Raw genomic sequence first — 23,958 nt, 5'->3', positions numbered from 1 at the left:
AATTATCATTTGTAAACATAAAAGAATAACCTTCCCTACATAGTAGTGCTTGACTTATGAGGGAAAAGGTTATTTGTAGATAGTAATAGATGTTTTGTAATGTTATAACACTTTTTTCTTGTATATTCTTTGGGATTTCAATACATATAGATCCAGCTTGATTAAGAGTCATTATTAATCTATTTACAATAGTTATAATTGTAGGAGTTATGTTGTGTACATCTGTTAATCAAAATAGATAAGGAGTAGTATGTATTAATGTACTAGAATTGAGTAAATCCATTGTTTACACATAGGATTTCTTGTTAGCTATGATTGTATTTGTAAATACATTAGTACATACCTAGGAAACGTATTGTTCAAATTGTTTGTCCTGGTTGCTTGGAATAAGAGTGTAGGCATTATTGTTCATTTTAATGTTGCCTTCCTTTAATTCAACATTGTTTTTGTTTGGGTTTTCAATAATAAATGTATTCATTGTGTTTTTTACAGTTTGATTTGTTTTATACACAATGTTAGCTTGATGTTTGGTGCATGCAAGCTTTGTAGCTTTAGTAGGAGGTTTACAGCATTTCTTAGAGAAATGTCCTGTTTTTCCACAATTGAAACATTTTGCTTTTGTCAGATTGAACAGATTTGGCAGATTGAATTTCCTCTACTTATTAGCTTTATACATTGTATTAATGTGTACATTATTCTTTGTCTGATTATTAGAATCTTGTACTCATTTAGCACAGTAATCATTGTAGGCATTCTATAATACAAGGATTAGTTACTTCAGTTTGACTTTCTTATGTTCATTAACTGGTTTGCCTTTGTTTTAGACATTAGTAGATTGTATTATTGTATTTACTACATGTGTATATTACTTAGGAGTAGTAAACAATATTACTACTTTGTATGTAGAGTTGTGTGGTGGATTACTGTTAGTAGACAGAGTTGTGTATGCTTCCTCAAGTCTGTCTAATGTATGTCCAAAATGTTTTACATAGTCTCTACAAATAAATAGTGCCAATTTGTTAATAACCTTTTTATATACTGTCTAAGGGTTAAAGCATTCTTTAAGTACTTTCATTAACTGAGGGATAGACATATTGAAGTGTATATAGTTTGCCAATATTGTGTCAGTAATGTTATTAACTATGTATACATGAATAGCCTTAGCCATCTCTCTCTCAGCTTTGTTCTGTAGTTCATCCTTTAGTAAGTGTTTAAAGTATGTAGCTGTAATACTAGAAACAATGTAGTAGTACCACATCTTGTAGTTTGCTTCAGTCTTAAGCATTGTAATGTTTTGACTAAAGTATTTAGGTACATCAGCTGGTTTACAGTGTGTATCTGTACATAGGGGAACCATGATATGAATGTGTGCAAATGTATGCAAGTAAAGAGTTTAGAGTGTACAGTGGATGCATGTATACAGGGAGCTCAAGGCTCATAACCTGTTAAGAGGGAAAACTTAAGGGGGGCATACATAGACAAGGGGTGAGGTCACAATTGACTGCTCAGTGTCTCTCATCCTTATATTGTATGTATTCTAACTGAGACATTATGAAGTCATTGTCTCGTGGTTCGTCCGTTGATGAACTAATCATCTCATAATAGAACTAGAGACAAATGCAGCTTCTGTTGGGAGAATATTCAACACAACAAACACCATCTTCGTGTCCTTGAAGTGGTTCACCAATTGGAGTACCCGTCTCAGTGTTCCAGACGCGTATAGCCCCGTTAGAAAACCCGGCAACAATGCGACGCCCGTCTGGGGAATATGCAACAGAATAGGGCCCACGTTCGTATCCTCGGAGCAGTTCATCGATAGGATCACCCGTCTTAGCATCCCAGATGCGGATGGTCTTGTCATACGACCCAGAAACAATGTAGCATCCATCTGGGGACTATGCAATAGAGCAGACACCGTATTCATGCCCTCGAAACGGTTTGCCAATGGGATCACCCGTCCGAGCATCCCAAATACGAATGGTTTTGTCGTAAGAACCAGAGGCAATGCGACTCATGTCTGGCGAATATGCAACGCTACAGACTATATGTTCGTGGCCCTGAAGTGGAGTACCAATGGCAGCGCCTGTCTCAGCATCCCAGATGCGAATGGTTGTATCATAAGACCCGGAAACGATGCGACGACCATCTGCGGAACATGTAATGGACCAAACGTCGCCCACATGCCCTCTTAGCGGCTCACCGATGATAGCGCCTGTCTCGGCATCCAAGATGTGAATGGGACCATCATATGTCCCGGAGAACAGGCGAAGTCCGTCTGGAGAATATATCACCGAGTACACCTTGGAGCCAACCGATAACGTCCGCAACGGAATAGGCCAATGCTCTTCTAGCCCTTCCAAAACTAACCGACTACTATTGAAGCTTTGGTGTTGTGATCTTGCAATGACAGACTTGGACGGCGCCCAGAGTAAGGCCGAAATATAAACATGCGGAGCGCTGATTGCCATTGGTTCATGAAATGCAATCGCGAAACGATACAAGTCTTCCATTGCTTCGCGCAGACTATCGTTCATCTCTTTGTACTTCACATATCATGAGATACGCATATCAAACGTTTCGAGGAGCTGAAATTTGACGAACCTTGGGCAGCCTCAGGAAATCTCGAAGAATAGACACTGCCGCCTTAAGCTCCGACATGAGGCTCAATGCTTCTAGCCAATACAGTGGTGCCGTCTGGCAGAATACGCGAATCAGTTTCTGCTCTATCGATCCTGTGCAACAAGCATCGACACGCGACCTGGACAGGTGATCGAGCCAGTACATGCATCTGTACTGTAATTGCTGGGGAATGCATTCGTTTATACGCTCTGCAAGATCGTGGACCTCGATATTCGAAAGATGCGAGGTTTCCAAATTACAAATGTTGAATTTTAGTCCGGATATCATAATATTGAGACATCCTTCTGCCATTCTCATATCCAACACCGAACTATCCATCCAATAAACCCCAGCCCGGTCCCGGTTACCAACAAAGTCGAGGAATGATGGATGGCAGACTCGGATAGCATCCGTTTGAGACTCCGCAGTAATTACCGAACCCAGTTCTTGCAAGGTTTGACTTAGCTCGTCCAGCTCGAACAGGGAGGGAACAAATGCATGCAACGCCGTTGCTGGAAGTGGCCTATTCCTCGACGTTACAAACACAAGCCCGATGAGCAGTTTTATTGTATCCATGCGATCTTCGTCCTCCCTAGAGACGTCGTCAAGAACCTGTCGATATAGGATATCGAGCTTTCTCTCGGATTTCTCGTACGGTGTGGAAACAAGCATCCGTTGCAACACCTCGCGCTTCTGCGAGAGTTGATTACCAACATGCTTCAGAACGGTGGTAACCCATATGAAATACCCCGAAGCTTTTCGTGCAAGGGCCTCAATTTGACTTTCGGTGAAATCACTGGGCAAGTTTACGTTCTTACTAAATTTCTCGCGTGTAAAGAGTAAGATATCGTTATGAGCGTTCACATCGAACAGATTGCAAGACGTCAACTTCCCGGCTTGCCCCAGGACGTCCCATCCTTCTTGAATTTCAGTAAGAGGCGGGCTGGTCACTATAATTTTGAGAGGTGGAACCCGCTCAATTATCCTAGAGAGAGATGAAGCCACCCTTCCACTGTCCTCGCACTCATCCAGCGCGTCAAGGACGATGGTGATCGATCGTGATTTTCCCCAATGAGAAGGCTTTGCGAAGGGATGCAGAATCAACTTGTTTATTTGGGCCTGCAATGGTTTCTCGAGGAGGTCGGGATCGTCGTTGAGTAGTCGAAGTAGTGCCTCTTTGAAAGACAAACTCGCTCTTGCGAGGAAATAAATTAATGCATGGATAAGCCGTACCGGATCCCTACGTTCACGAATATCCCTGCTGCAGAAGAAAGAGCCAGACAGAGACTTCCATAATTCAAGCCTAGACGCAACGGATGCTGCAACCGAGGTCTTCCCACAACCTGCAACGCCATAAATCCAGTAGAGCTGGTCATTTGGATCTTCTGAACGAGTCTACTCGTCAATAATATGCAATTGCTCCATCCTCGTGTCCCGGAGGCAGCAACAAACAGGGTCGAAAGAACTATTCTCTGGAGGTCTCAACTGCCTGATCAGGCTATTATCTGCTTCTGACTGTTGCTGCTGGTCTGCTCTACATAAGCAAAAGGCAGCCTTCCTTGAAAGTTTATAGCTCACGTATAAGTCCAAGGGTCAAAAAGCTAGAAAATCGGAGTAAACGGGAATGAAAATCCTTGGCTTCATTCTTCTTGCTGTTGTACCAGTTGTGTAACAGGAATTCTATGTGAAGGCAGTCAGTCACGGGCTAATCGGAGCTTTGCTATCTTACTGAATTTCGTCTCGGAAGAATACTTCGCCAGGTCCCAAGATAAACGCGAAATAAATTCGGTGAAACTTTCCAGAATTTCCTGAACTGCTCCATCCTCAATACGATCGTGCAATGGCTCAAACAGGGGCATTATCAAGACAATGTCGTCCACGATATCCACAAACTCGCGATGATAGATCGGAATCTCTTGGAATTTCTAGGATAATATTAGCCAGAGTAAATGTATATTATTACTGCAGACCTTGAAAATGGTTTCCACGCTACTAGCAGCGGCCTTTGCAATAGGATTTATCTAGTTGAAGGTTACGATTGGTAAGCTACAAGAGGCGTTACATGATCTTCATCCCTACCTCGGATACGGATTTTCCGAGTTTTACAAGCAGATCGAGATGCTTAAGGACTTTATCCATCTTCTCCAATACGGATATCTTCGTCGAGAGCGCAGAGACCGCTTCATCCGCTAGCAATCGTGCAATTTTGATGTTCTGCAATTTATTGTCACTATCCTTCACAGGTTACATGTATCATGATTCCGTACTTCTCCCGGGACTTCATACGTAAACTTGACGGATATACCGTGTTTCACAGCTGGACGGGAAGTTAGCAGTCTACATATTGTTCCAAACATAACCAAATACCAGCTCGCTCAACCATGTTATTCTCACGGAAATCAGTTGCGCCAAAATCCAACTGCAGTTTAGCAGTCCAATTCCTTCTCAGTGCATGGCCCACGTTTTGAACCGTCAGCCTAGCCATGCTGGGAGATTTCACGTATCTGAAAAAAATAAACAAAAAAATTAGCGCTACCAAAGCAATAAATAGGTAAAGGTTATATATATATATATTCCACACTCCCATTGCAGTGGTTCCGCTTCCCCAAATATCTTTGATTCATAATGCGTATTCCTTTCATCTGTCAGTTCGATTTGAAGCTTGCAGTTTGGACGTGACCGAGTGAAGTCGACCACAATCTCTGAGAAGGCAGTCAGAACGAGCACCTCACAATGATGACGATTTTGTTCACCTTTTAAATAGAGAAACCTGCATCATCGATTAACCTCAGGTCTATTTTTATCCAAGACAGCTTCTGCACTTACCGAACCGCATTATTCGCTGCAAAACTCGGACCAGCCTGCGTTGATGCCATGATAGGATATAACTGAGGAGTAAGGCACCTACATACCAGCTCTGTAGGGATTCCTAGGTATATAAGACTTTATCTACATGAAAGCAGATTGTATGGCATGAAAGAGACGAAGAAGAACAAGTAAAACGAACGGAACAAAGTGCCCAGCAGTGCTATTCTGCTTGTGCGTCCCTTCAAAAGCCATTGCCGTGCCTCATTTGTTTCCTCGTTTGGCCTTGTTCATCCTTACACCTTCAACATTTACATTGTTGTTCAAGTACGGTAGTTGGATCATCTGCTTCAAAGAGCCGACAAAAAGAGGTTGAGAAGACCATCGAAGATTAGTACAATGGTATTATTGTCGGCTTACGGCTAATGCGTCCACTGTCCAGCACATGATCGCATCGATTACATAATCCCGTTTCTTGCACTGTAGGCTGAAATCAATTTAATTATCTATATTTCTTCATATTTTGTAACACTGAACTTACTCCTAAATTGCAATAGGGCACAAATATTTACACGTTATTTACGACTAACGTACATGTTCAAATGAAATAGAAAAATTACCAAATAGAATCATGATTGCTTCTGTGCTTTCTTCCATTCTTTCTTCTGCACAAACGCAGCAGACTTATTACCAAACAAGAAAGCAGAGGTATGTTTGTCTGCACCCGTCTTTTTTGAGATACGAGGTGGACCTTCAAAGAGAATCTAGAGTTTCAGAATGGAGCATATGAGGTCTGGTTAATGGCGTGTAGGTAGTTCAAGGGCAGTTTACACGCACGACCCAGAGGCCCCAGAGGCCAATCGTACCTGAAAGGAGGAATACGCCAAATGAGAGTGCTCCTATGGCTTTAGTGTTGTATGAGACAAAGGAGGAGAGGAGGGATGCTCCTGTCAGTGGGCCGAGTAATGGATGACCCAATGCATCTCGACGGCGTGTATGCGTCCCGAACACTTCGTCGGACGGGATCTATAGAAACAAGAGATTAGGAATGTTTGGAGCACGTGCGAATGTACGCACATAGAGTATGAGACATATAGAAATAGCATATAGGAAGAATGAGAAATGCAGTGCGAGGAATCGCTCGAGTGGTGTGAGGGCTCGCTCGGCGAACTCCGAAGAGACTGAGAGGAAGAGGAGAAAGCGCGGAAAGAGCAGCAGAATTGATGCCGACAAACTCAAGCTGCAGAGTCATACATCAGGATGGACTGTTTAGTAGGGAGGAGTAGGACTGAGAGAAGAGACGTACAGGAGGGCCGATGTCCAAGACCATGCTGCAACTGAGCCATCACGTAGCTCACTGTGTGTATCTGTTTCAGAGCTTGTCGGACCAGAGGAATCTTCCATCTGTCTTCGTTTCTCAGAAAGGTCTTCAAGTTCAATGTCGGTTGTCATTGCAAGAGTCGTCTCATAGAGCTAACGTTGCGCCGACGTGTTCAAGTTAGTGTGTATCACGTGATGATCGACGTTGTGAAAGGAGACGCCATTGAACTTTGCACCGCCACAAGTGGGGAGACCGAGAACACGCAGGACAAGCACCGAGTCCGTGCTAGCCAGTCATCGTTTACTTCTTGACCGTATATCCGTATCTCAAAGACCCGTAATCATAGCCCCCGTCGCCTCTTTAAACGACTATGGCCGACCCAGGCTATAGAGACCCTCGGCCTTCGACTGATTCAGGTCAGGTCCCCGAGTCCGGTTGCTTTCGTCATTGTTAGTCGCTAATATTTGTTTACTATAGAGCACGCACCTCTTCTACGTGACCCAGAGAGAGAATACTCAACGTCCTTCGATGGCTCCTCATCTCATCCCCGAAGTTCACAACGCAAATCATTCTCTTCTCACGTAGACGACATCCTACGCGAACCGCTCACAACGCTCACCAAGATCCTACTTGTTCTCGCCTTGCTGCTATTACTATTGACATCTGTATTCATTGGACTGTTTGCGGGTGCCGAACATAAGCTGAGCCGTGGAAGGAGCGAGAGACGACCGACACCAGCTCCAGGGGTACCAATTACTACTACAAGTACGCAATATGGAACTACTACTACCACAACGACGACAACGGAAAAGACGACAGGTACCGTGACGACGTTACTCCCGCCATCACCAACGACTATACCTGCGCCTTTACCTACAACTGAACCTGGATCGGTACGTACTCGCGGAATGCGAATAAGAGTCATCAGTCTCACATTGATTAATGGTCATTGCGTATTGGACTATAGACGTTATGCACATCCCCGGATTGTGTCATTCTTGCTGCCTCAATTCTTCGGAATCTTGACAATTCGCAAGATCCTTGCGAGAACTTCTACGAGTTTGCCAGTGAGTACTCGCTTTGTCCGGTTTAGCAAGTAGATGAATAATTGTTTGGTATTAGACGGCGGCTGGCTTGCAAGAACCGAAATCCCACCCGGAAAAGGGATCTATGGCTCCTTTGACGTCGTATCTGATGAAAATAAGCGAATTCTTCGCAAGATTCTCGACCCTCCGAACAATGCTTCCATCTCCAGCGTCACGTCAGATCAATATGACGAGGAATCACTAACGAAGCTACGCGACCTGTACACGTCATGCATGAACGAAGATCTTGTCGACGAGCGCGGCGATGCACCTTTGAGAGACGTCGTCCAATCTGTTCGTGACCTCTATCGCTCCGATAATTGGAAGAAGCTTGAGAACAGCAAAGAAGCCGAGAAGCAAGACAATCCACAATACGGCCTGACCTCTGCTATTGCCTATCTTCACTCTCGCGGGATTGGAGGGCTCTTCAACTTTGATATTGATGGAGACGTCGGAGTAGACCCAGACTTTATGACGCTCTGGTTCTTCCAGCCTGATCTCGGTTTGCCTTCCAAGGTTTGTCCCTCGCCTTACATCATATCCAAAAGGTTGCTAAAATGATTTGCAGGAATATTACAAGGAGAAAGATATTGTGAAACTGTACGAAGATACACTAGCGCGTATGCTGCTTGCGCTTGACGATACTCCGGATGAGTCAGCGTCGTATTCCGCGTCGGGAGATGACGTCCTTGTACTCGAAACCGACGAGAAAATCAAGGTATGGCCGCCCTGGCCGTGGCCACCTTGGGGAGGCGAGGATGACGACGACGATGGCCGTGCAAAGCGGCCTTTGAACAAAACAGAGAGAGCAGCCAAGCTAGCAAAGAGCGTCGTGAAATTCGAGAAGCGGGTTGCGAAAGCGTCTCTTGACCTGTCAGTACTACTATCTCTTTCCACACGTAACCTTACTCATAATTCTCTCTCCAAATCTAGGGAGATCATATTACAGGACCCGGTTGCAACATACAACCCCGTCGACTTTTCGGAACTCGCTGAACAGCTCCCTCAGATCGACTTCCCATCCTACTTTAGCACATTCACACCTCGTAACTTCCCTACTCGCGTCATCCTCACATCGACCACATACGCGAAGTCTCTATCCGAGATCCTCTCTTCCACAGATGCTGACACCGTCGAAGCCTACCTCGTGACGCGCGCTTCACTTGATCTCGCTCCGTTCTTGGGGTACGACACAGAAGTGTGGAAGGCGAATCGTGCGCTGAGGGAGGTGCTTCAGGGAATTAAGAAAGGTTCACTTCCAGATCGGAGCGAGTGGTGTGTTCAGAGGGTCGAGGATGCTTTAGGCTTTTCCGCTGGCCGGTTCTTCGTTGAGCAGGCATTTGGAGGTGATAGTAAAGCGAAAGGGACGAAAGTTATCACTGGTAAAGTTCTTCGTTGGAACGCTTTATGATGGACTGATTTATTTTTATTTTTATTTCCATTTAGATATTATCAGCACCTTTAAGGAGTCCCTCAAAAACCTGAAATGGATGGACAAAGAGTCCGCCAAGGCTGCATCTCAGAAAGTCAGCTAATCAAATTAGTTTGATGTAATGTATCTAATTTCGGGGTTTCACTTCGTCAAACCTATCTAGGCCGATGCTATTGATGTCAAAGTTGGCTACCCGCTCTCACCCAATACCGAGTCCTCTCGCTCGATCGCACTGTATTATCGCCTCGTAATTGTCGATAAGGCGGAATTCTTTGAGAGCATGGTCAGCGCGCAGTACGTCTTCTCGCTTGTCTGTCTAAATTATTGGCTGATCATTGGATACTTTTTTGAATAATAGGATCAGCGAAACATTCAAGAAGTGGCAGTTGCTTGGGAAGCAACGCGACAAGCAGATGTGGCTTATGCCACCAAGCATGGTGAACGCATACTTTAACCCGCCTGCAAACGAGGTCAGCTTTAGTCTTAGGAAAGCCTTTCACGACGTTGAGAAGGTTTACTAATTTTTATTCTATACAGATTGTGTTCCCAGCAGGCATTTTGCAACCGCCGTTCTTCGCGTACAAGTGGTACGTCTTCCATCTACTTGTCTCTCATTGGACTTTCGTGTCGTTTCCTCTGCATGAATACCTGAGGTGCAAGAGTTAATAACAATTAACTTCTGTTGATTAGGCCGGCATATATACAATACGGTGCATTTGGGTCAATAGCGGCACACGAACTCACTGTACGTACCCCGTGCAGTATACCTTGTAATGTCGCTACTAATCGACTTTGTTTACCATTGATTCGTACTTTCTAGCATGCATTCGACTCTGCTGGTCGACTATACAACCAAAAAGGAAAACTCGAGCAGTGGTGGACAAACGCGACGAGTGAAGGCTTCAATAAGATTCAAAAGTGTATCTCAGAGCAGTATTCTAGTGCGTCTCCTTTTGTTCTAGCATCTCAAAACCAACGCGGTTTTTTTTCTGTAATTCGCCTGGGATAAAATAGCGGCTAATATTGTTTGGATGTACTAGACTACACGATTGATGATGGCAAAGGTGGAAAGATTCATGTCAACGTGAGTATCCGATAATTCTCGTTACGTTTACATGAGTTTTTAACATACGGTCGTGCAGGGGAACCTGTACGTCCAAGACATCTCCCTACACCTAATACCCTTCGTTCATACTAAATTGATTTAGGACATCCGGAGAGAACATCGGCGACTCAGGACTTATCCAATCCTACCGCGCCTGGCACGGCCAATTCCACACATCCCTCGAAGAAGGCCGCGAACCTCTCTTACCAGGTCTGAACTACACGCAAGAACAACTCTTCTTCATTGGTTTCGGACAAATTTGGGCGCAGTTAATCAAGCCTGCTGCAGCTGTACGTCTCCTTTCGATTTTTTATTTCCTTTCGACGAGGATACTGTACTGATGTTGATGTGTTTATTCGATTATCGTTCGCGTGTAGGTGCAACGTGTACGAACGGACCCACATTCGCCGGATAAGTACCGTGTAGAGGGGACGTTGGCCAACATTCCTGAGTTCGCTGCTGCGTTCCAGTGTAAGGAGGGGACGAAGGTCAGGCTCAATTTATTTTCCTCGTTTGTATGAGCGCGTTACTGATGTTCGGTATATCTGTAGTTGAATCCACCAAAGGAGCAGCGATGCGTATTTTGGTAGAACGTTGGATCATATTGGCTTGCATATATATGACGGACGGATCTGGGGAATACGAGACTGAATGTTAAAATCGTCTACGTCTGTGATCTGTATTGCCTTGCATAGTTATTTAAACTCGTTTTTGACGTTACTCATAACTATCACGTTCGAAATTGTTGATTCAACATTCGTTGGTTACAGGATAAGGTAAAGTACAGTATAACATATCCAAGAAAGTTTCCTTCCTTCATGAATCTGATTCTGAGTCGATTTTCCTTCGTCTCTCTGTTTTACTTATTTTATTTGTGCCTTTATAAGACACCTTTGGTGCTCGGGACGTCCGTTCCTCCCGTCCTTTCGATAGCTTGACGAATCGCAAGTGCGAGAGCTTTGAAAGCCGATTCAGCCCTGCCCAAAGAAAACAGAATCAAAATCAGAAATTTCAGCAAACCGTGCATATCAAAACCTCAAACATGTAAACGTACTTATGATGATCATTCTCCCCACGAAGCACATCAACATGAAGCGTAACACCCGCAGCAACAGCAAAGGAATGGAACACATGAGGGAGCATCTCAGTGGATAGGTCTCCGATTTTTTCACGTTTGAGTTGGAGGTCTGTTACGCAGAAGGGGCGGCCGGAGATGTCGATTACGGCGCGTGCGAGAGCCTGAAGTAAGCAAGAGAGTAAATTATTAATTTATTCGATGTAGAATAGAGAAGAAAAAAAAAGGGTGAGGTGAGATTTGGGGAAGTGAAGAGAAGAGGCTTGTAGGGGAGGACGTACCTCGTCGAGCGGAGCGTGTCCCGTACCGTACCTCTTTATCCCGCGGACTTCACCCAAGGCTTGCTTGAATGCTGTTCCGAGTGCGATTGCGCTGTCCTGTATTTAAATCAAATTAAATTATAAATTTCGAGCTCCTCCGAATATTTTGAAACGAGGGCTAGGAATGCTTATCTGCAGTGTGGTGGTCATCGATCCAAAGATCTCCCTTACACTTCATCGTAAGGCAAAGACCACCATGTTTCGCAAGGGCGTTGTACATCTGAGAAGCAATAAAAATAAAAATATGTAATTAATATAATTGAGAAACGCATATAGACAACATACGTGATCGAGGAACCCGATACCAGTCGACACTTCGATATTCTGCTTCGCACCAGCCTCAGGCGACCAATCGAGGTTGAGCGTCACCTCGATGGACGTCTCACTCGTCTGTCTTGATATGCTAGCCGTCCGAGCTGCCATTTCACCCATTTTCCTTTATATTCGAGAGACGAGCAAAGTGTTGAATGAGGGCTTTCTTGGTGTCCCGAGAGAGACAAGTGCTAATTACAGTATGGTAAACAAATCCATCAAGCGTCGATCTCAGTTTGAATATGAAATGAAAGCAAGCAAGCAGAAATTCCGCTTACGTGATTGGCCATGGCCTGTTCTCTTACCGCGAGGTCATCCAAACTGCTCGTGCATCGGGCAACATGGCCTCACCGCATCCCACGCAGCCTCATCTCTCGCAGAGACCAAACTCGGACACTACTCAACCTTCTTAGGAAGTCAAAGCCCGAAGCAACGACTACTCAAAAATCTGCATCACCACCACCGCGTCAAGTTCTATCACAGGATAACCTCTTCCATCCATTCTCGAAATCCCCGTTCCCCACTATCCAACAACGAGGAGAAGCAATCAAGAACCTCGCCCCATGTCCTGTATGTGCGAAAAGCGCTGCACTCGGACATCCGCATGTGACGCGTAACAACGTGAATTTCGAGTGCCCAGATTGCGGATGGCCGACGCATTGCTCGGAGGAGCATTGGGCCGCGGATACTGAGCATCAGAGGTATTGTGGAAGACTACGTGAGGTGAATGAGGATGAACATGATTTGAGGAGTGGAAGGAGGATGACGGAGTTTGAGTTACCCGGTATGTATTTCTCTATCACTCTTTTTTCTGTGTCTATACCTTGAAGAGAAAAAACTGAAATTAAAAAATAATAGGACCTATGGAATATGACGAAACCGTATCCTTCGCAAACTGGGATGTATTCTGGTATACTCGCGGATTCCCGTCGATGGATACGGAACGTATGCGGAGGCACGCTAGCAAGTTGCTAACATATCCCATGACCATCGCCTCGGTGCTTCACCAAAATAGCGGACTGACACTAAGCAACCAGCGCGTCACTCCCGAGGGGATTCGTTCTCTCGCAGGTTAGTTAATTCATCTACTCCTCGGTTCTATTATTTTGTTTAACACTTAATGTATTTTTATAAAAATTTCCGCTAGCTCTGCGATCTACATTGCACGTCCCGCTCGGCTCACCAGAAACAGAAGAAGCAGGCGTCGGAAAACCCGTGTTCCGCGTCTTTATCCTCGGCGCACGCGCGGAGTCGTCCCTTCCGCCGCATGTTTGGGAACAACTTAGCATGCTCTTCCCCTCGGTGTCGTTACATTTGCATTTTATCGGTCCGCAGGTCTCGTTGCCGAAACCGGAGGAGATGGAGAAGATGCGGTCTAAACATACGACGAAGAAGACCGAGGCGGAGGTAGAGAGCACTACGTCTTCTCCGTCGGAAGAGATCGCGGCCAAGTCTACTGCTAAAACGACACCAACAACCGAGGAAACATCAACATCTCCCTCATCTCCAGAACATACCAAACCAAACTACCTCCCCAACATCTACCAACCCCCCACACCAGCTCCCATACCAACACACAAACGCACACGGTCCTCCGTCACTCTCTACGGCGCACCCTCCTACACAGTCCCCTTCGCGCCACAAATCTCGATGACAGGGATCCAAGCACCCTACACCTCAATTCACCCTCTCCTCTCCGACTCACTCGACCCATACACAGATGTGTTCTTCCTCTTCTCCCCCGGACTCGGCTTCCCCTCCCCCTCCGGCTCCTCTCTCCAAATCTCTTCACCAACAGAATGGGGTGGCACCCTCCCTTTACTCCTCCAATCCAAATGCGCGATTTTCGTCACGGGTTTTAGCCCAGCGGACGTCGAGCGGGACGTTAGGTCCCTCGCTACTGCAGATGGTGTAGCGGGTGAGTTCGATTGGGTCGTTACACCTGGTGAGAACGCATTTGGGAGTGAGAAGTGGGAGGTGGCGGATTTTGATCCGAGGGTGATGGTTAAGACTAATTGGGGGATTTGGGGGATTAGAGGGAAGAGGAGGGATATTAGGGAGTATGGACGGTAGGACAGTGGTAGGATGGTAGACTGTAGGAGTTTACTTGCCCAATTGCCAATTGCCACTGCTCACCCTTGCATTCTCAGGAGATGCACTGGCACTTCGGTTTTGGTAATAGAAAAATTGTAATCTCCACTCCGTTCCTTTCCTTACTGTTTCTCTATTTCGTTGGTAAACTGCAGGAGTAGCATAATGAACTCTATCTAACTATAAATACAGAATATCATAAAGGAACGTAAGGAAGTAAACCATCATCATCAATGCGGGAGACGTAAAAATATACAGAAGAGACCAGTGATAAAAGCCATAAACCAGCACCAGTCGCATGTGAAGTCATTTGTAAAGAACCGTATGAGAGGAAGAGAAAAATGCATAGGGATGAATCGAATCAAAGTCATGCCCAGACAAAATGAAATGAAGTAAAAATGCGTAGAATTCCGATGCTTTTTGGAGTCCTCATCCACTCTTCCCAGTAGGTCCATCAACAGCTTCCTCGACAGCCTCTCTGGCAGTCTTCTTCGTTGCAGCTGCGGCACTTAAAGTCGCTACCGCATCGCGGGACTTCTTCGGTAGCTTCGAATCCACGGGTATGCGAGGTTGGACAGTAGGGAACGTCTCACGAACGGAATTTTCGAGGATAGGCCACATCTCGTCGCTCGTCTCCCCTGCAAGGCTCACGATCTTCAACCCTCCACCAACTCCCCCTCTCCTACTCGCACGTTCCTCCTCAACTCGACGCGTATAATATCCTAATAACGGAGCAGTCGCGCGCTCGTATGCTGCCAGACGACGAGAATAGACTTCTGGTCTATCGTCTGGACGTTGGGTGAGTGGTTCGCCTGTGAGGTCATCGTGTCCTGCTATACGTGGAGGGTTGAAATGTGTGTTGTAGACTCGTCCCGAGCCTGGGTGGACGAAACGCCCTGCGATGCGTGCGTGGAGGATTGGTTCGGGGACGGTTAGGGTTACGAGGAGCGTCAATGGCATGCGTGCTGCTCTACATTATGTGAAACAGTAATATAAGACGAAGCAAAGAGTGAAGGAAGGAAGGGTGAGCATGTATGAGAGATTTGATAGCACGTGAAATACACACCGTAAATGCGTGTCAAGAAGGTCGCCCTGACGAATCGTTCGCGGGAAGCCGTCAAGAATCCAATGTTTGTCATGTAAGTAATCCAACTTCGACGTAGCGATTTGGAGCATTAGCTCGTCTGGTAGGAGGTCCCCTCGTGCTACGATCTCTTTTGCTTGTCTCCCAATTTCAGTTCTAAATTAAATACGATATGTATTAATAAGTTTAGTTTGCAAGGGTATAATTGGCGTGGGTGGGAGGTGATCTGACTGACTTTTGAGCGATATGTTGACGAAGCAGGTCACCCGTCGAGATCGAGACGATGTCAAATTTCTTGACAAGACGTTCTGTCAACGTACCCTAAGTTAAACAAAGTTACAGTAATTTAGCGCCATTGGAAATACCACGTTGAAAAGAAGGCTTGTCAAAGTAATAATTTTTATAACTCACCTTGCCTGCTCCTGGTTTGCCGAACATAACCATGCGTAACATCCCATCCTCTGCGGGCTCACTATGAACAGCTGCGTTCGCATTGGTGTTGAGAGTAAAAGGTATAGCCTTCGTTCGGTCTGGTGTCCCCGAGAATGCACGTCGGCTCGATGAAGTCCGTACTGAAAAAGTTAAACGAAAACTATGTCCTCGTGCTGGACTGAGCAATAACGTCGCCGACATCGTTTGCCTCTTTCCAGCAAACTAGATGGACGAAGGAAAAGATGACTCGGCTGCGGGGAGTAGGTAGCAAACGGATTAGCAATTGAGCAAGTGAAGGGTCAGACGACTTTTAGTCAGAATGAACCGTTGGGGAATGGGTTTGGTGGTCGGAAATTGTGATTACGAGTATAATTACAAGCAGCTACTTACCGCCGCCAAGGCTAGCCCTCGTCAAACTAGCAGTCTCGTCGTGGTTGAAAGCGACGACTGTGAATTTACGCACCGAAGAGAAAGTGAGGCGACGGAGCGGTCCGGGACGCGGAGGTCCTACTACGTACAATGAACAACACAGGACCGCACATGTTAGATTTGCGGACAGGAACCGGCTCATAACTTTATCACCCTTCTTCCCCGCTCTTTCTCCTCAATCATCCGCGGCCAGATGGGTGTCATTGACATTTCGATGTCTAGCAAATGTATCGTCCAGTCTAAATAATAACTCTGTTCTGGAAACAGAATATTTTAAAGCAGCTCATTGTCCTCATTAGTCAAATATCCTTCGTCTCATAAGACAACTTAAAATACTTTATTTTTAAACATGGAGCTCCGGTGCACACACACAGTAAGCTGCTTGGATACTATCAGATGGTATCCGCACATATCCAGGCAGGCAACCTGGGATCGCGGAAGAAGTTCGCATGTATGCAACCCAGCAAAATCAAAAGTTTAGTGCTAGGCCTGAGTAGGTTCCCACGCCTTACCCCGGCGACTCACAAAAACGCAAATCCGACGCGCCACCCTCTTTTCTCCACTAACAAAGGTTGTCCCCTTCGGGGTGACATACGAAAAAATTGGAACGATACAGAGAAGATTAGCATGGCCCCTGCACAAGGATGACACGCTTTTCAGAGTGGAATGCACTTCGGTGCACAATATTTATTATCATTTTCACCTTTCATTTTTAATTTACTTTGCTTTCTTTAATTTCGGATTGTTTTCTTTGGCTATACGTTTGTAATTCAATTTCTTTGTTTTATAGTCCTCAAGATACTACATTTTTATTGAAATTGTAAATGAATCACACCCCAGGAAATTACAGTTAGTTTGTCTGATAATCTTATACATTTACTAGAACTGCACAATCTGTTGAGTTCATGCGTTACCATGCCACAAATACCTGTTTATGCTACTGTCCAAGAATCCAAGGATATCCGCGGGACCGAAATGACCGTATGCCGAACATGCATTGCATATGGTGAGTGGCCCATCATCTTTCAGCAATAATAAATAATATTTATCATTCTACAGACAAACTCTGCTCGGTAACCAACCAACAGCAAGATCGATTGTTCAACAGAATCATTCTTGAGAGGCCTTTGTTCTTCCATGCTGTCGGTATTTTCCGTTGTACCACAATTCGATCCAGATTACTTTGAGGAATTTCCAATGTACGTTATGCCCATGGATATATCATATATATGCCGTTATTTCATGATACTAGTATTTTCTCATTACAGTGTACCTTCTGATGCATTCTGATCAATAGACGTAGTCTGCGTTGTTGTTATACTGGTGTACGTTAAGTTAAGTTGCATACCTTGTGGTTCCATGTCGGTCCCTGTTGTTCATCAAAATAGATGACTGTTTTGGACATTTGGTCTTCCCTTTTACAAATTGCCTTGTTATCCTCGTGCTGTAACCTGAGCGAGCCATTATGTCAATAGAATAAAGATAAGGATTACTTTGCGAACAGGGGCCGTCACGGGACATTACATTTCGATGAGGGCAGATGCTTAGACTACGTATTAACAAATCTTCATGACGTTCATTACAAGGTATGAATCAAAGATTACAATGGAAAAGTAGAACATGCGGAATTCAACGGACTCGTCATTTCATATACTGAAATATCTCTTGGATATCAAGTTTTGGTCATGACGAGCCACGTTCAGCCCTCTCTGTTCGCATCGCAAGAGCGGCCTCTACTTCCCACCTCCTCATTCGCCTCTTTCTCTTCTTCCCCTTACACGTTCCCTTCTCCCGATGTCTCCTTAACGCATCACTCCTAGAAAACTGTGTCCCACAACCTGAGCATGCGAGCGCCTTGTCTTCATCATGTGCTTGATGATACGCCTTGAGATGTCGGATAAGGTCACCAATACGCGCGAAGCCTCCAACGCAGGACCTGCAATCGGATGGTGGGAGCATGAAGGTACTTGTTATCGATGGACGGGTAATGGGGTGCTGTGATGATACGAGGTCGGTATAGGTTATTCGTCTAGTAGTAGAAGTAGTCCTGGCGTTTGGCGACGACATAGGCGCTGGCTTCTTCTTTACTCGTTCCTCGTCCGAATCCGAGTCACTCGTATCATCAAACGAGTCATAATCGATACTAGTCGAACTCTGTACCCTTCTTTTCTTCGAGGCGTGTTTTCCCGACGTAGTCTTGTTTTTGCTATTAATATTCGTAGAGGATTTCCGTATTCGGGCGTTTCTGGAAAGCTGTACTTCGGTCCCGCCGAAGTCGTCTTCTTCATCTACTTCTTCGTCCTTGAATAACACTTCTAGTCGACGTTTCGTAATAGACGCTGCGCGACGTGGGCTGAATGTTCGGTCCAGCAAGGGTATTGGTTCTTCTGTTTCGGTCTGCAATTGCACCCCTGTATGTACGATTGGAGCATTGCCTTCCAAGGCGTCGTTATTAGGTATGCCATGCTGTCTAGAATCCATCTTTGTAACCGATTATTATGACGTACACCGAGGAAACAAGTTAATGACTCACAGCTTTGCAAATTCCATCAACAGTATGCTGGCTAGTATCCCAGTTCAGTGCGTCCTCCTGTAAGGTCTCGCCATTGTGATCGAGTAAAGCCCTTGAACCGCTGGTGCTTGCACTTGGACATTGCACTTGTTGAAGCCCAGTCGAAGTAAAACCATCATTGAACATGGAATCAAAGGGTGGAAAGAGCTGCATTTCCGGTAGTTCTGGCGACACATAGACAGGTGACGGCTGCGGAGATGCAGACGCAGAGTTCGAAGAGGAACACGAAAGTGTCGAAAGCGATGAAGAGTCGGACATAAGAGGAGATGCCGTAAGGCCTAACTGCGTTTCCCAATCATCACTGCTAAGAGCCTTTAGCCAGGCATCATCCTCGATAGTGAGGCTTGAAGTCGAAGCGAGAAGGTCATCGACTTCAATGACGTTAAAGTCAAAACTAAAACGCCTGTCCGCAGGCGTTACCATTGCGTTAAGATCGCCCCGAGCCGTTGCAACGTCATTATTTGGGATATTGCCACAGAAAGAACCGGAGAAATTTGTGCCGAACATTGTCAGTATAGAAGTGAGGCGTGGTGCATTCAAGGAAACGGGAGTACTTGAACGAGATTGAGCTACGTGTTAAATGCGTGAATGCTCTAGGATGACTCTGACACAGTCAGAACAGCGATTATAGGAGGACAGCACAGAACAGGAGGATTTATGCAAGTAATGCATGACCGCGCGCGTATTCAGCTTTATAAATTCCGCAGATAAACAATAACGGATATATGTTTCGCAGCCAAGTAGCACATAGTGAAGTTTCGAAGGGATCAATCGCGTCACGTCAGGGCCCCTTCAGCCAAACAAGGGGAAGAAGCACAAAAGATGCAGCTAGCACTATTCCCCAATTATACGTCGCGTTTGTCCCGAAGCACTCGCCGGACACCCCGTACCCCGCTCTAGGCTCGCAACATAGTAACCGAAGCTAGAAAAGTCGAATCAAGCCAATTAAAGTTAAAGTTCAACATTACAATCAAGCCGAAGCGATCGACACAAGAAAATGAACATAAAATTCCGTTTATCCCTGTGGACAACACCTTCCGAAAACAATTATATAAGGGAAAAGCCGTGGAACATAAGTAAGGCCGTATCGTAGATTGAACATCACTTTCACGGCATGCGAGCTCTTTAGATATTTTACCCTGGTCATTCCGACAGGTCCGCGGGGCCCCATAGCACGCATCGTCCACTCGCATTTCCAGATGCTGCCCTCTCGACGATACTCGGATGAGAGCAGGTGACTGCTTGCGTGGCGGATATTCTGGCATCAAGGTTTATGAATGGCACATGTACTTTGAAGAATGAAAGGGACGTACTTCTGGCTGTCATACAGCCGCACGAGGAGGTCACCCTGCAGAGATAGTTGGTTACCTACCAGGTACGCAGAAATTCCCGGCAGAACATACCTTGCCACTAAAGATATCCAAGGAATGCTTCATGTTACCGATCTGGCCGAGCGAAAGTATACACCCGCAAGAAGAGCAGAACAAATAGGATGAGCCGATCGCGACGAGGAGTAAAAACACGAAAAACAAACCGTGAAGTGTGGATATGCGTCGGGATTAGGTGACCACTGTGCTTTGAAGATAGTGACCCATCTCCCCTACAGATAAAAGTCAGCCACAATCAGGAAACTCGACAAGCAAAAAAAAGCGTTGTAAAAGCGATGCAGTAAAACCAGTTAAACACGACGAGATTTGTTGACTCACTGTCTGACAGTCGTGTTTGATATTGCAGAACGGCTTGAAGGAGCGAAATGCGCCTCCTCTGTTCAGCTCATCACCGACGTCCCATACTATCAACAAAAGCTATAGTCAGCTGCGATAATCAACGTGATACAGTAGGCGTGCTGGTGCACGTCCCAATGCATGGATGACTTAGCATACTCACTTCGCAGATTGTCATCATAACACGTGCTAACGATACTCCTCCCTCTTGGATCCCAGTACGCTGCACTGACTGACTTGTTGTGCCGCCATTCTCCGAGTAACATGTCCTTGCCCTTCGATTGCTTGTATTTCTCTAATTGTTCGGGTTCATAGGCTGGTGGATAATCCGCCTTACTGAGCAAGTTAAGCGGCATGTCACCAAGCTTTCTTGCATCCCATATTCTAGTTTAGAGTTAGATAATCATAGAAGAATTAGACATGAGAAATTCCGTACGTTAACTTTCTGCTATTCGACGCAACCACCAACTTTTCCGGATCAGTTGGGTTGACACTAATACAACCGATCTTTTGGTCCGACAAGTACCAGCGACGAGCCTTTGACTTGTCTTCTCGTAAATCGACGTGCGACAAACCACCCTCGGCATCCGATACCCACATCTCTTGGCCCTTTGGCGGTAAATCGAAGCTGCAGATAAGGGTGCCTTCCACAGAAAATACCTCGCGCGAAATTCCGGTATTGAATGCGGTACTGCGGATAGTGCAATCGTATGCGCTAGTGAAGACCTACAGATAATATAGTCTTAGTAGGCGTAATGGTCGAATTCTTAATGCCTCTTACGCTGTGAGAATCGACTGGATCAAACTTTATGCATGATAAAGAGGATTTAGCCGTCGCAGGCCAATGCGGCTGCAGGCGCCAATACTTCCCTCCTTCTCGGTCGTCAACAACTGGCACGTCTCCGTCCTCTACTTTCACTTCGTCAGGAGGGGCTCTTGCATCCCAAATCCCGAGTTGCCCGTGTTTGTCTATTAGGCCATGAGTTAATTTCGATTCACAAACGATCTGTTGAAACTGCATACCACCAAAGAATATAAGATCTTTTGATTTCTCCGGGTGGAAAGCAGCGCTATAGATTCGGTCTTGCGTGACTTTAGCACGACTGACGATTTTCATTTTCTGCAAACTTTCTCGCAGACGCTCAATTTCTACCTTCTCACTCGCGTCATCGTCGTAAACGAAAGCGTCGCGTGCTGCAATCCGGCGTGGCTGAGGTGTCTGCACTATGGATTGTAGAGTAGATTTAAGATCGGATTTTTCTCCCTCCGTTGCTCCTTCTGGTTCCATGAGTGTTGATAAATCGAGGTCATGGTGTCTGGGACGTTTTGCTTCTCTTGCCCGTTCTTCTGCCGCGAGACGTTCTTCCTCTTCTTGTTTGCGTCTCTTCTCCGCTTCAGCCTATATAATGGGTCATCAAAACACTAAATTCAGAATTGAATCGAAATGAAAATGGTAAACGCACCTCTCGTTTCCGTCTCTCCTCTGGAGTCAAATTAGGATCAATAACTTCCTTTCGCAGACGAAGTGACTGTCGCCTAGGTTCAGGAACACTAGACACCTCCCGTTTCACCCTTTTCGCGGGTTGGATAGGCTTTGCTTTGGGTTGCTTCTCCAGTTCACGTTTCCGTGATACGAGGTTCGCCGCTGCCTCCTTGAGATTGAGAGATTCAAGAAGTGCTTGGTTTCGGGCAATGTTAGCCTGTCGCTCAAGTTCACTGTTTAACAACATAAATAAAAGTCAGTGTTTAGAGATAAAAATTAATCAAGTAAGGATAGACGAACTATTCCGTTAATTTCGGCATCGTGAAAGTTACTTGGTGGTGGTCTAAGTCCGATCTGCGGGTCACGACGCAGCCGGGAAGAATGACACGATCTCGTCACGACCATTACAAATGAAAACGCGCTCAGTCACGGCTGAGTAACATCACGCATTGCTATGTGTGCGCCGATCGCTTAATCGATTGGCATGTATACAAATACAATCAATTCATTCAACTGGAAGTCACGTAGTTACCACCACCATGTCTGCTGCGTCCGGAATAGGTGTCTCCAAAGAACTATCTGATACTTTCTCTGCTGCAGTGGAAGGAAGTACTGTCCGTTTTGTCAGAGTGGCTATCGAGAATGGCATGTCCTAATTTATTTCTCGATTAAACTGCGCTCCATTAACGCGCTTTCGTTCATTTGCTAGAAACGCTTGTGCCAAAGGGTACCACTGATATCGAAGGTGCAACACTAGAAGACGATCTTGAGAAGCTACAAAGTCTGCTCGAGGACAACGAACCTACATATGTGCTTGCGCGCATCGGACCGAACGATGGTTGGTTAGCGATCTCGTACGTCCCAGACACAGCCAGCGTACGAGGTAAAGTAAGTAGGCCAGCCCGCATAATACCAGCTTTGATATGTAACTGATGGAAATATTCGATAGATGTTGTACGCCTCGAGCCGCGCGACGCTTATAAGGCACCTCGGCTCGACGCATTTCACAGACAATCTCTTCGCGACATCCAAAGCGGACCTCACGCCAAAAGCGTATGCTGCACACAAAGCTCATCATGCGGCTCCTCAACCTCTCTCCGCCCGTGAACAGGAAATCGCTGACGCGCGTGCTGCGGAACGTGCTTCTGGTGCCGTTTACGAAGGGAGTAGCACCAGGCGTAATCATCTTGGGACGGTTGTAGGTATGCAGTGGAGTGAAGATGCAGAGAAAGCGGTTAGAGACTTGGGAGAGGGTGATAGGAGCTCACTCGTTCTTCTCGTGAGCTTTACGTTTCTTATTGTATTAGTACTAGCGAGATAAATGAAGCTGACGAAATATGCACAGAGTATAGATAGTTCAGAGACGCTCGTGTTGTCATCCGCTTCGAAGTGTAAGGTGGAAGAATTAGCCGGACGGATCCCTGCAACGGACCCTTGTAAGATACACCTCGCCTTCCCTATAAACATGTCTTGAGTTTCTTGTCTTTAGCATATGCATTCTACGCATGGTCTCACAACCACGGCACTCCATCTCCAAGGCGAGACATAAGTACGAAACTCAACCCCATACACGCTCAATCAATTAAACATTTCAACTAATCTAATCTTGCAGTTTTCATCTACGCCTGTCCCTCATCCTCCCCAGTCAAGAGCCGCATGCTCTACTCCTCTGGAGCTCGAGCACTATACCACGTCGCCAAGAGCTCACTCCTACCATCCCCATCTGAGTCCTCACCATCTGGCCTCGTCGAACGTAAGATAGAGACCTCCGAGCCCTCAGAACTCACTGAAGAGTTCCTCGTCTCCGAGCTCGGACTGAGTTCTGATAACTCGAAGAACACAGAGACGAGCCCGACCAAGGTGAGTAGTGTGGAGAGAGGATTTGCAAGGCCTAAAGGACCTGGGAGGAAACGTTAGAGTAAAGACGAGAGCAGGTGGAGAGATAGACGAAAGCATTTCTTGTACCGTTTGTTGCATTGTAGCTTGGTTGTAAAATAAATCGCATGCACTTTTACCCGCCTGTATTCGAGCTGTGCCAAGCAAGAGGAACGCTTATTCCCATTCCCTCA

General features: G+C 45.9%; 10 protein-coding genes across 10 annotated transcripts; 4 read left to right on the top strand and 6 right to left on the bottom strand.

Moving 5' to 3' along the window:
* Window positions 1–1,557: 1,557 nt before the first annotated feature.
* Window positions 1,558–5,495, bottom strand: FOMMEDRAFT_157552 (uncharacterized protein; the record flags this gene model as incomplete). Its single annotated transcript, XM_007267690.1, has 14 exons — window positions 1,558–1,587; window positions 1,656–1,853; window positions 1,914–2,543; window positions 2,602–4,014; window positions 4,072–4,148; window positions 4,198–4,299; window positions 4,349–4,544; window positions 4,590–4,640; window positions 4,699–4,833; window positions 4,887–4,936; window positions 4,987–5,123; window positions 5,201–5,321; window positions 5,373–5,389; window positions 5,446–5,495. 14 exons carry the CDS (start codon window positions 5,493–5,495, stop codon window positions 1,558–1,560), a joined length of 3,207 nt encoding a protein of 1,068 aa, XP_007267752.1.
* A 490-nt stretch (window positions 5,496–5,985) lies between these two features.
* On the bottom strand, window positions 5,986–6,770 carry FOMMEDRAFT_147339 (uncharacterized protein; the record flags this gene model as incomplete). Its single annotated transcript, XM_007267689.1, has 4 exons — window positions 5,986–6,188; window positions 6,262–6,450; window positions 6,502–6,605; window positions 6,731–6,770. The coding sequence occupies 4 exons, from the start codon at window positions 6,768–6,770 to the stop codon at window positions 6,054–6,056; spliced, it is 468 nt and encodes a 155-aa protein (XP_007267751.1). The 3' UTR covers window positions 5,986–6,053.
* Window positions 6,771–7,115: 345 nt separating this feature from the next.
* Window positions 7,116–11,081, top strand: FOMMEDRAFT_109624 (endothelin-converting enzyme 1; the record flags this gene model as incomplete). The annotated part of the gene is made up of 17 exons (XM_007267688.1): window positions 7,116–7,161; window positions 7,223–7,638; window positions 7,713–7,812; window positions 7,868–8,346; window positions 8,399–8,703; window positions 8,764–9,212; window positions 9,277–9,356; window positions 9,426–9,556; window positions 9,621–9,732; window positions 9,800–9,849; window positions 9,953–10,007; window positions 10,083–10,203; window positions 10,303–10,346; window positions 10,405–10,412; window positions 10,471–10,657; window positions 10,745–10,855; window positions 10,919–11,081. 17 exons carry the CDS (start codon window positions 7,116–7,118, stop codon window positions 10,955–10,957), a joined length of 2,733 nt encoding a protein of 910 aa, XP_007267750.1. The 3' UTR covers window positions 10,958–11,081.
* Window positions 11,082–11,097: 16 nt separating this feature from the next.
* On the bottom strand, window positions 11,098–12,250 carry FOMMEDRAFT_147337 (IGPD-domain-containing protein). The gene is made up of 5 exons (XM_007267687.1): window positions 12,048–12,250; window positions 11,895–11,982; window positions 11,724–11,821; window positions 11,422–11,606; window positions 11,098–11,344 (listed from the first exon to the last, which is right to left on the bottom strand). Exons 1-5 carry the CDS (start codon window positions 12,192–12,194, stop codon window positions 11,248–11,250), a joined length of 615 nt encoding a protein of 204 aa, XP_007267749.1. The 5' UTR covers window positions 12,195–12,250; the 3' UTR covers window positions 11,098–11,247.
* A 112-nt stretch (window positions 12,251–12,362) lies between these two features.
* Window positions 12,363–14,147, top strand: FOMMEDRAFT_29373 (uncharacterized protein; the record flags this gene model as incomplete). The annotated part of the gene is made up of 3 exons (XM_007267686.1): window positions 12,363–12,858; window positions 12,933–13,145; window positions 13,222–14,147. 3 exons carry the CDS (start codon window positions 12,363–12,365, stop codon window positions 14,145–14,147), a joined length of 1,635 nt encoding a protein of 544 aa, XP_007267748.1.
* Window positions 14,148–14,594: 447 nt separating this feature from the next.
* Window positions 14,595–15,702, bottom strand: FOMMEDRAFT_87445 (ADK-domain-containing protein; the record flags this gene model as incomplete). The annotated part of the gene is made up of 4 exons (XM_007267685.1): window positions 14,595–15,133; window positions 15,230–15,405; window positions 15,485–15,570; window positions 15,661–15,702. 4 exons carry the CDS (start codon window positions 15,700–15,702, stop codon window positions 14,595–14,597), a joined length of 843 nt encoding a protein of 280 aa, XP_007267747.1.
* Window positions 15,703–16,684: 982 nt separating this feature from the next.
* Window positions 16,685–16,879, top strand: FOMMEDRAFT_88070 (uncharacterized protein; the record flags this gene model as incomplete). The annotated part of the gene is made up of 1 exon (XM_007267684.1): window positions 16,685–16,879. A coding segment is annotated over one exon (195 nt), but the record flags the coding sequence as incomplete, so codon positions are not given.
* A 914-nt stretch (window positions 16,880–17,793) lies between these two features.
* FOMMEDRAFT_157546 (uncharacterized protein) lies at window positions 17,794–19,189 on the bottom strand (the record flags this gene model as incomplete). Its single annotated transcript, XM_007267683.1, has 2 exons — window positions 17,794–18,591; window positions 18,644–19,189. The coding sequence occupies 2 exons, from the start codon at window positions 19,187–19,189 to the stop codon at window positions 17,794–17,796; spliced, it is 1,344 nt and encodes a 447-aa protein (XP_007267745.1).
* A 616-nt stretch (window positions 19,190–19,805) lies between these two features.
* Window positions 19,806–22,237, bottom strand: FOMMEDRAFT_141408 (WD40 repeat-like protein). The gene is made up of 11 exons (XM_007267682.1): window positions 22,190–22,237; window positions 21,870–22,122; window positions 21,430–21,805; window positions 21,188–21,375; window positions 20,843–21,132; window positions 20,570–20,790; window positions 20,389–20,474; window positions 20,217–20,282; window positions 20,086–20,127; window positions 19,996–20,030; window positions 19,806–19,940 (listed from the first exon to the last, which is right to left on the bottom strand). The coding sequence occupies exons 1-11, from the start codon at window positions 22,207–22,209 to the stop codon at window positions 19,826–19,828; spliced, it is 1,692 nt and encodes a 563-aa protein (XP_007267744.1). The 5' UTR covers window positions 22,210–22,237; the 3' UTR covers window positions 19,806–19,825.
* A 191-nt stretch (window positions 22,238–22,428) lies between these two features.
* FOMMEDRAFT_147333 (actin depolymerizing protein) lies at window positions 22,429–23,898 on the top strand (the record flags this gene model as incomplete). The annotated part of the gene is made up of 6 exons (XM_007267681.1): window positions 22,429–22,498; window positions 22,599–22,777; window positions 22,839–23,168; window positions 23,235–23,325; window positions 23,379–23,438; window positions 23,502–23,898. 6 exons carry the CDS (start codon window positions 22,429–22,431, stop codon window positions 23,804–23,806), a joined length of 1,035 nt encoding a protein of 344 aa, XP_007267743.1. The 3' UTR covers window positions 23,807–23,898.
* Between the last annotated feature and the right edge of the window lie 60 nt (window positions 23,899–23,958).

The sequence above is a fragment of the Fomitiporia mediterranea genome (assembly GCF_000271605.1).
Source record: "Fomitiporia mediterranea MF3/22 unplaced genomic scaffold FOMMEscaffold_7, whole genome shotgun sequence".
NCBI lineage: Eukaryota > Fungi > Basidiomycota > Agaricomycetes > Hymenochaetales > Hymenochaetaceae > Fomitiporia > Fomitiporia mediterranea.
Note: the sequence above shows the minus strand (reverse complement) of the source record. Positions and strands in the feature narration are given on the sequence as shown.

Excerpts from the sequence above, each read along its gene's own strand:
- FOMMEDRAFT_147337 (XM_007267687.1), bottom strand. The coding sequence starts at position 12,194 with ATGGGTGAAATGGCAGCTCGGACGGCTAGCATATCAAGACAGACGAGT. Across the intron at positions 11,822-11,894 it reads CGATGACCACCACACTGCAG|AGGACAGCGCAATCGCACTC; the intron begins ATAAGCATTCCT and ends TGATTTAAATAC. Across the intron at positions 11,345-11,421 it reads GGGGAGAATGATCATCATAA|GGCTGAATCGGCTTTCAAAG; the intron begins GTACGTTTACAT and ends TTCTTTGGGCAG.
- FOMMEDRAFT_141408 (XM_007267682.1), bottom strand. The coding sequence starts at position 22,209 with ATGCCGAAATTAACGGAATA. Across the intron at positions 21,806-21,869 it reads AGGAGAGACGGAAACGAGAG|GCTGAAGCGGAGAAGAGACG; the intron begins GTGCGTTTACCA and ends CCCATTATATAG. Across the intron at positions 20,128-20,216 it reads ACGCATATCCACACTTCACG|ATCGGTAACATGAAGCATTC; the intron begins GTTTGTTTTTCG and ends TCGCTCGGCCAG.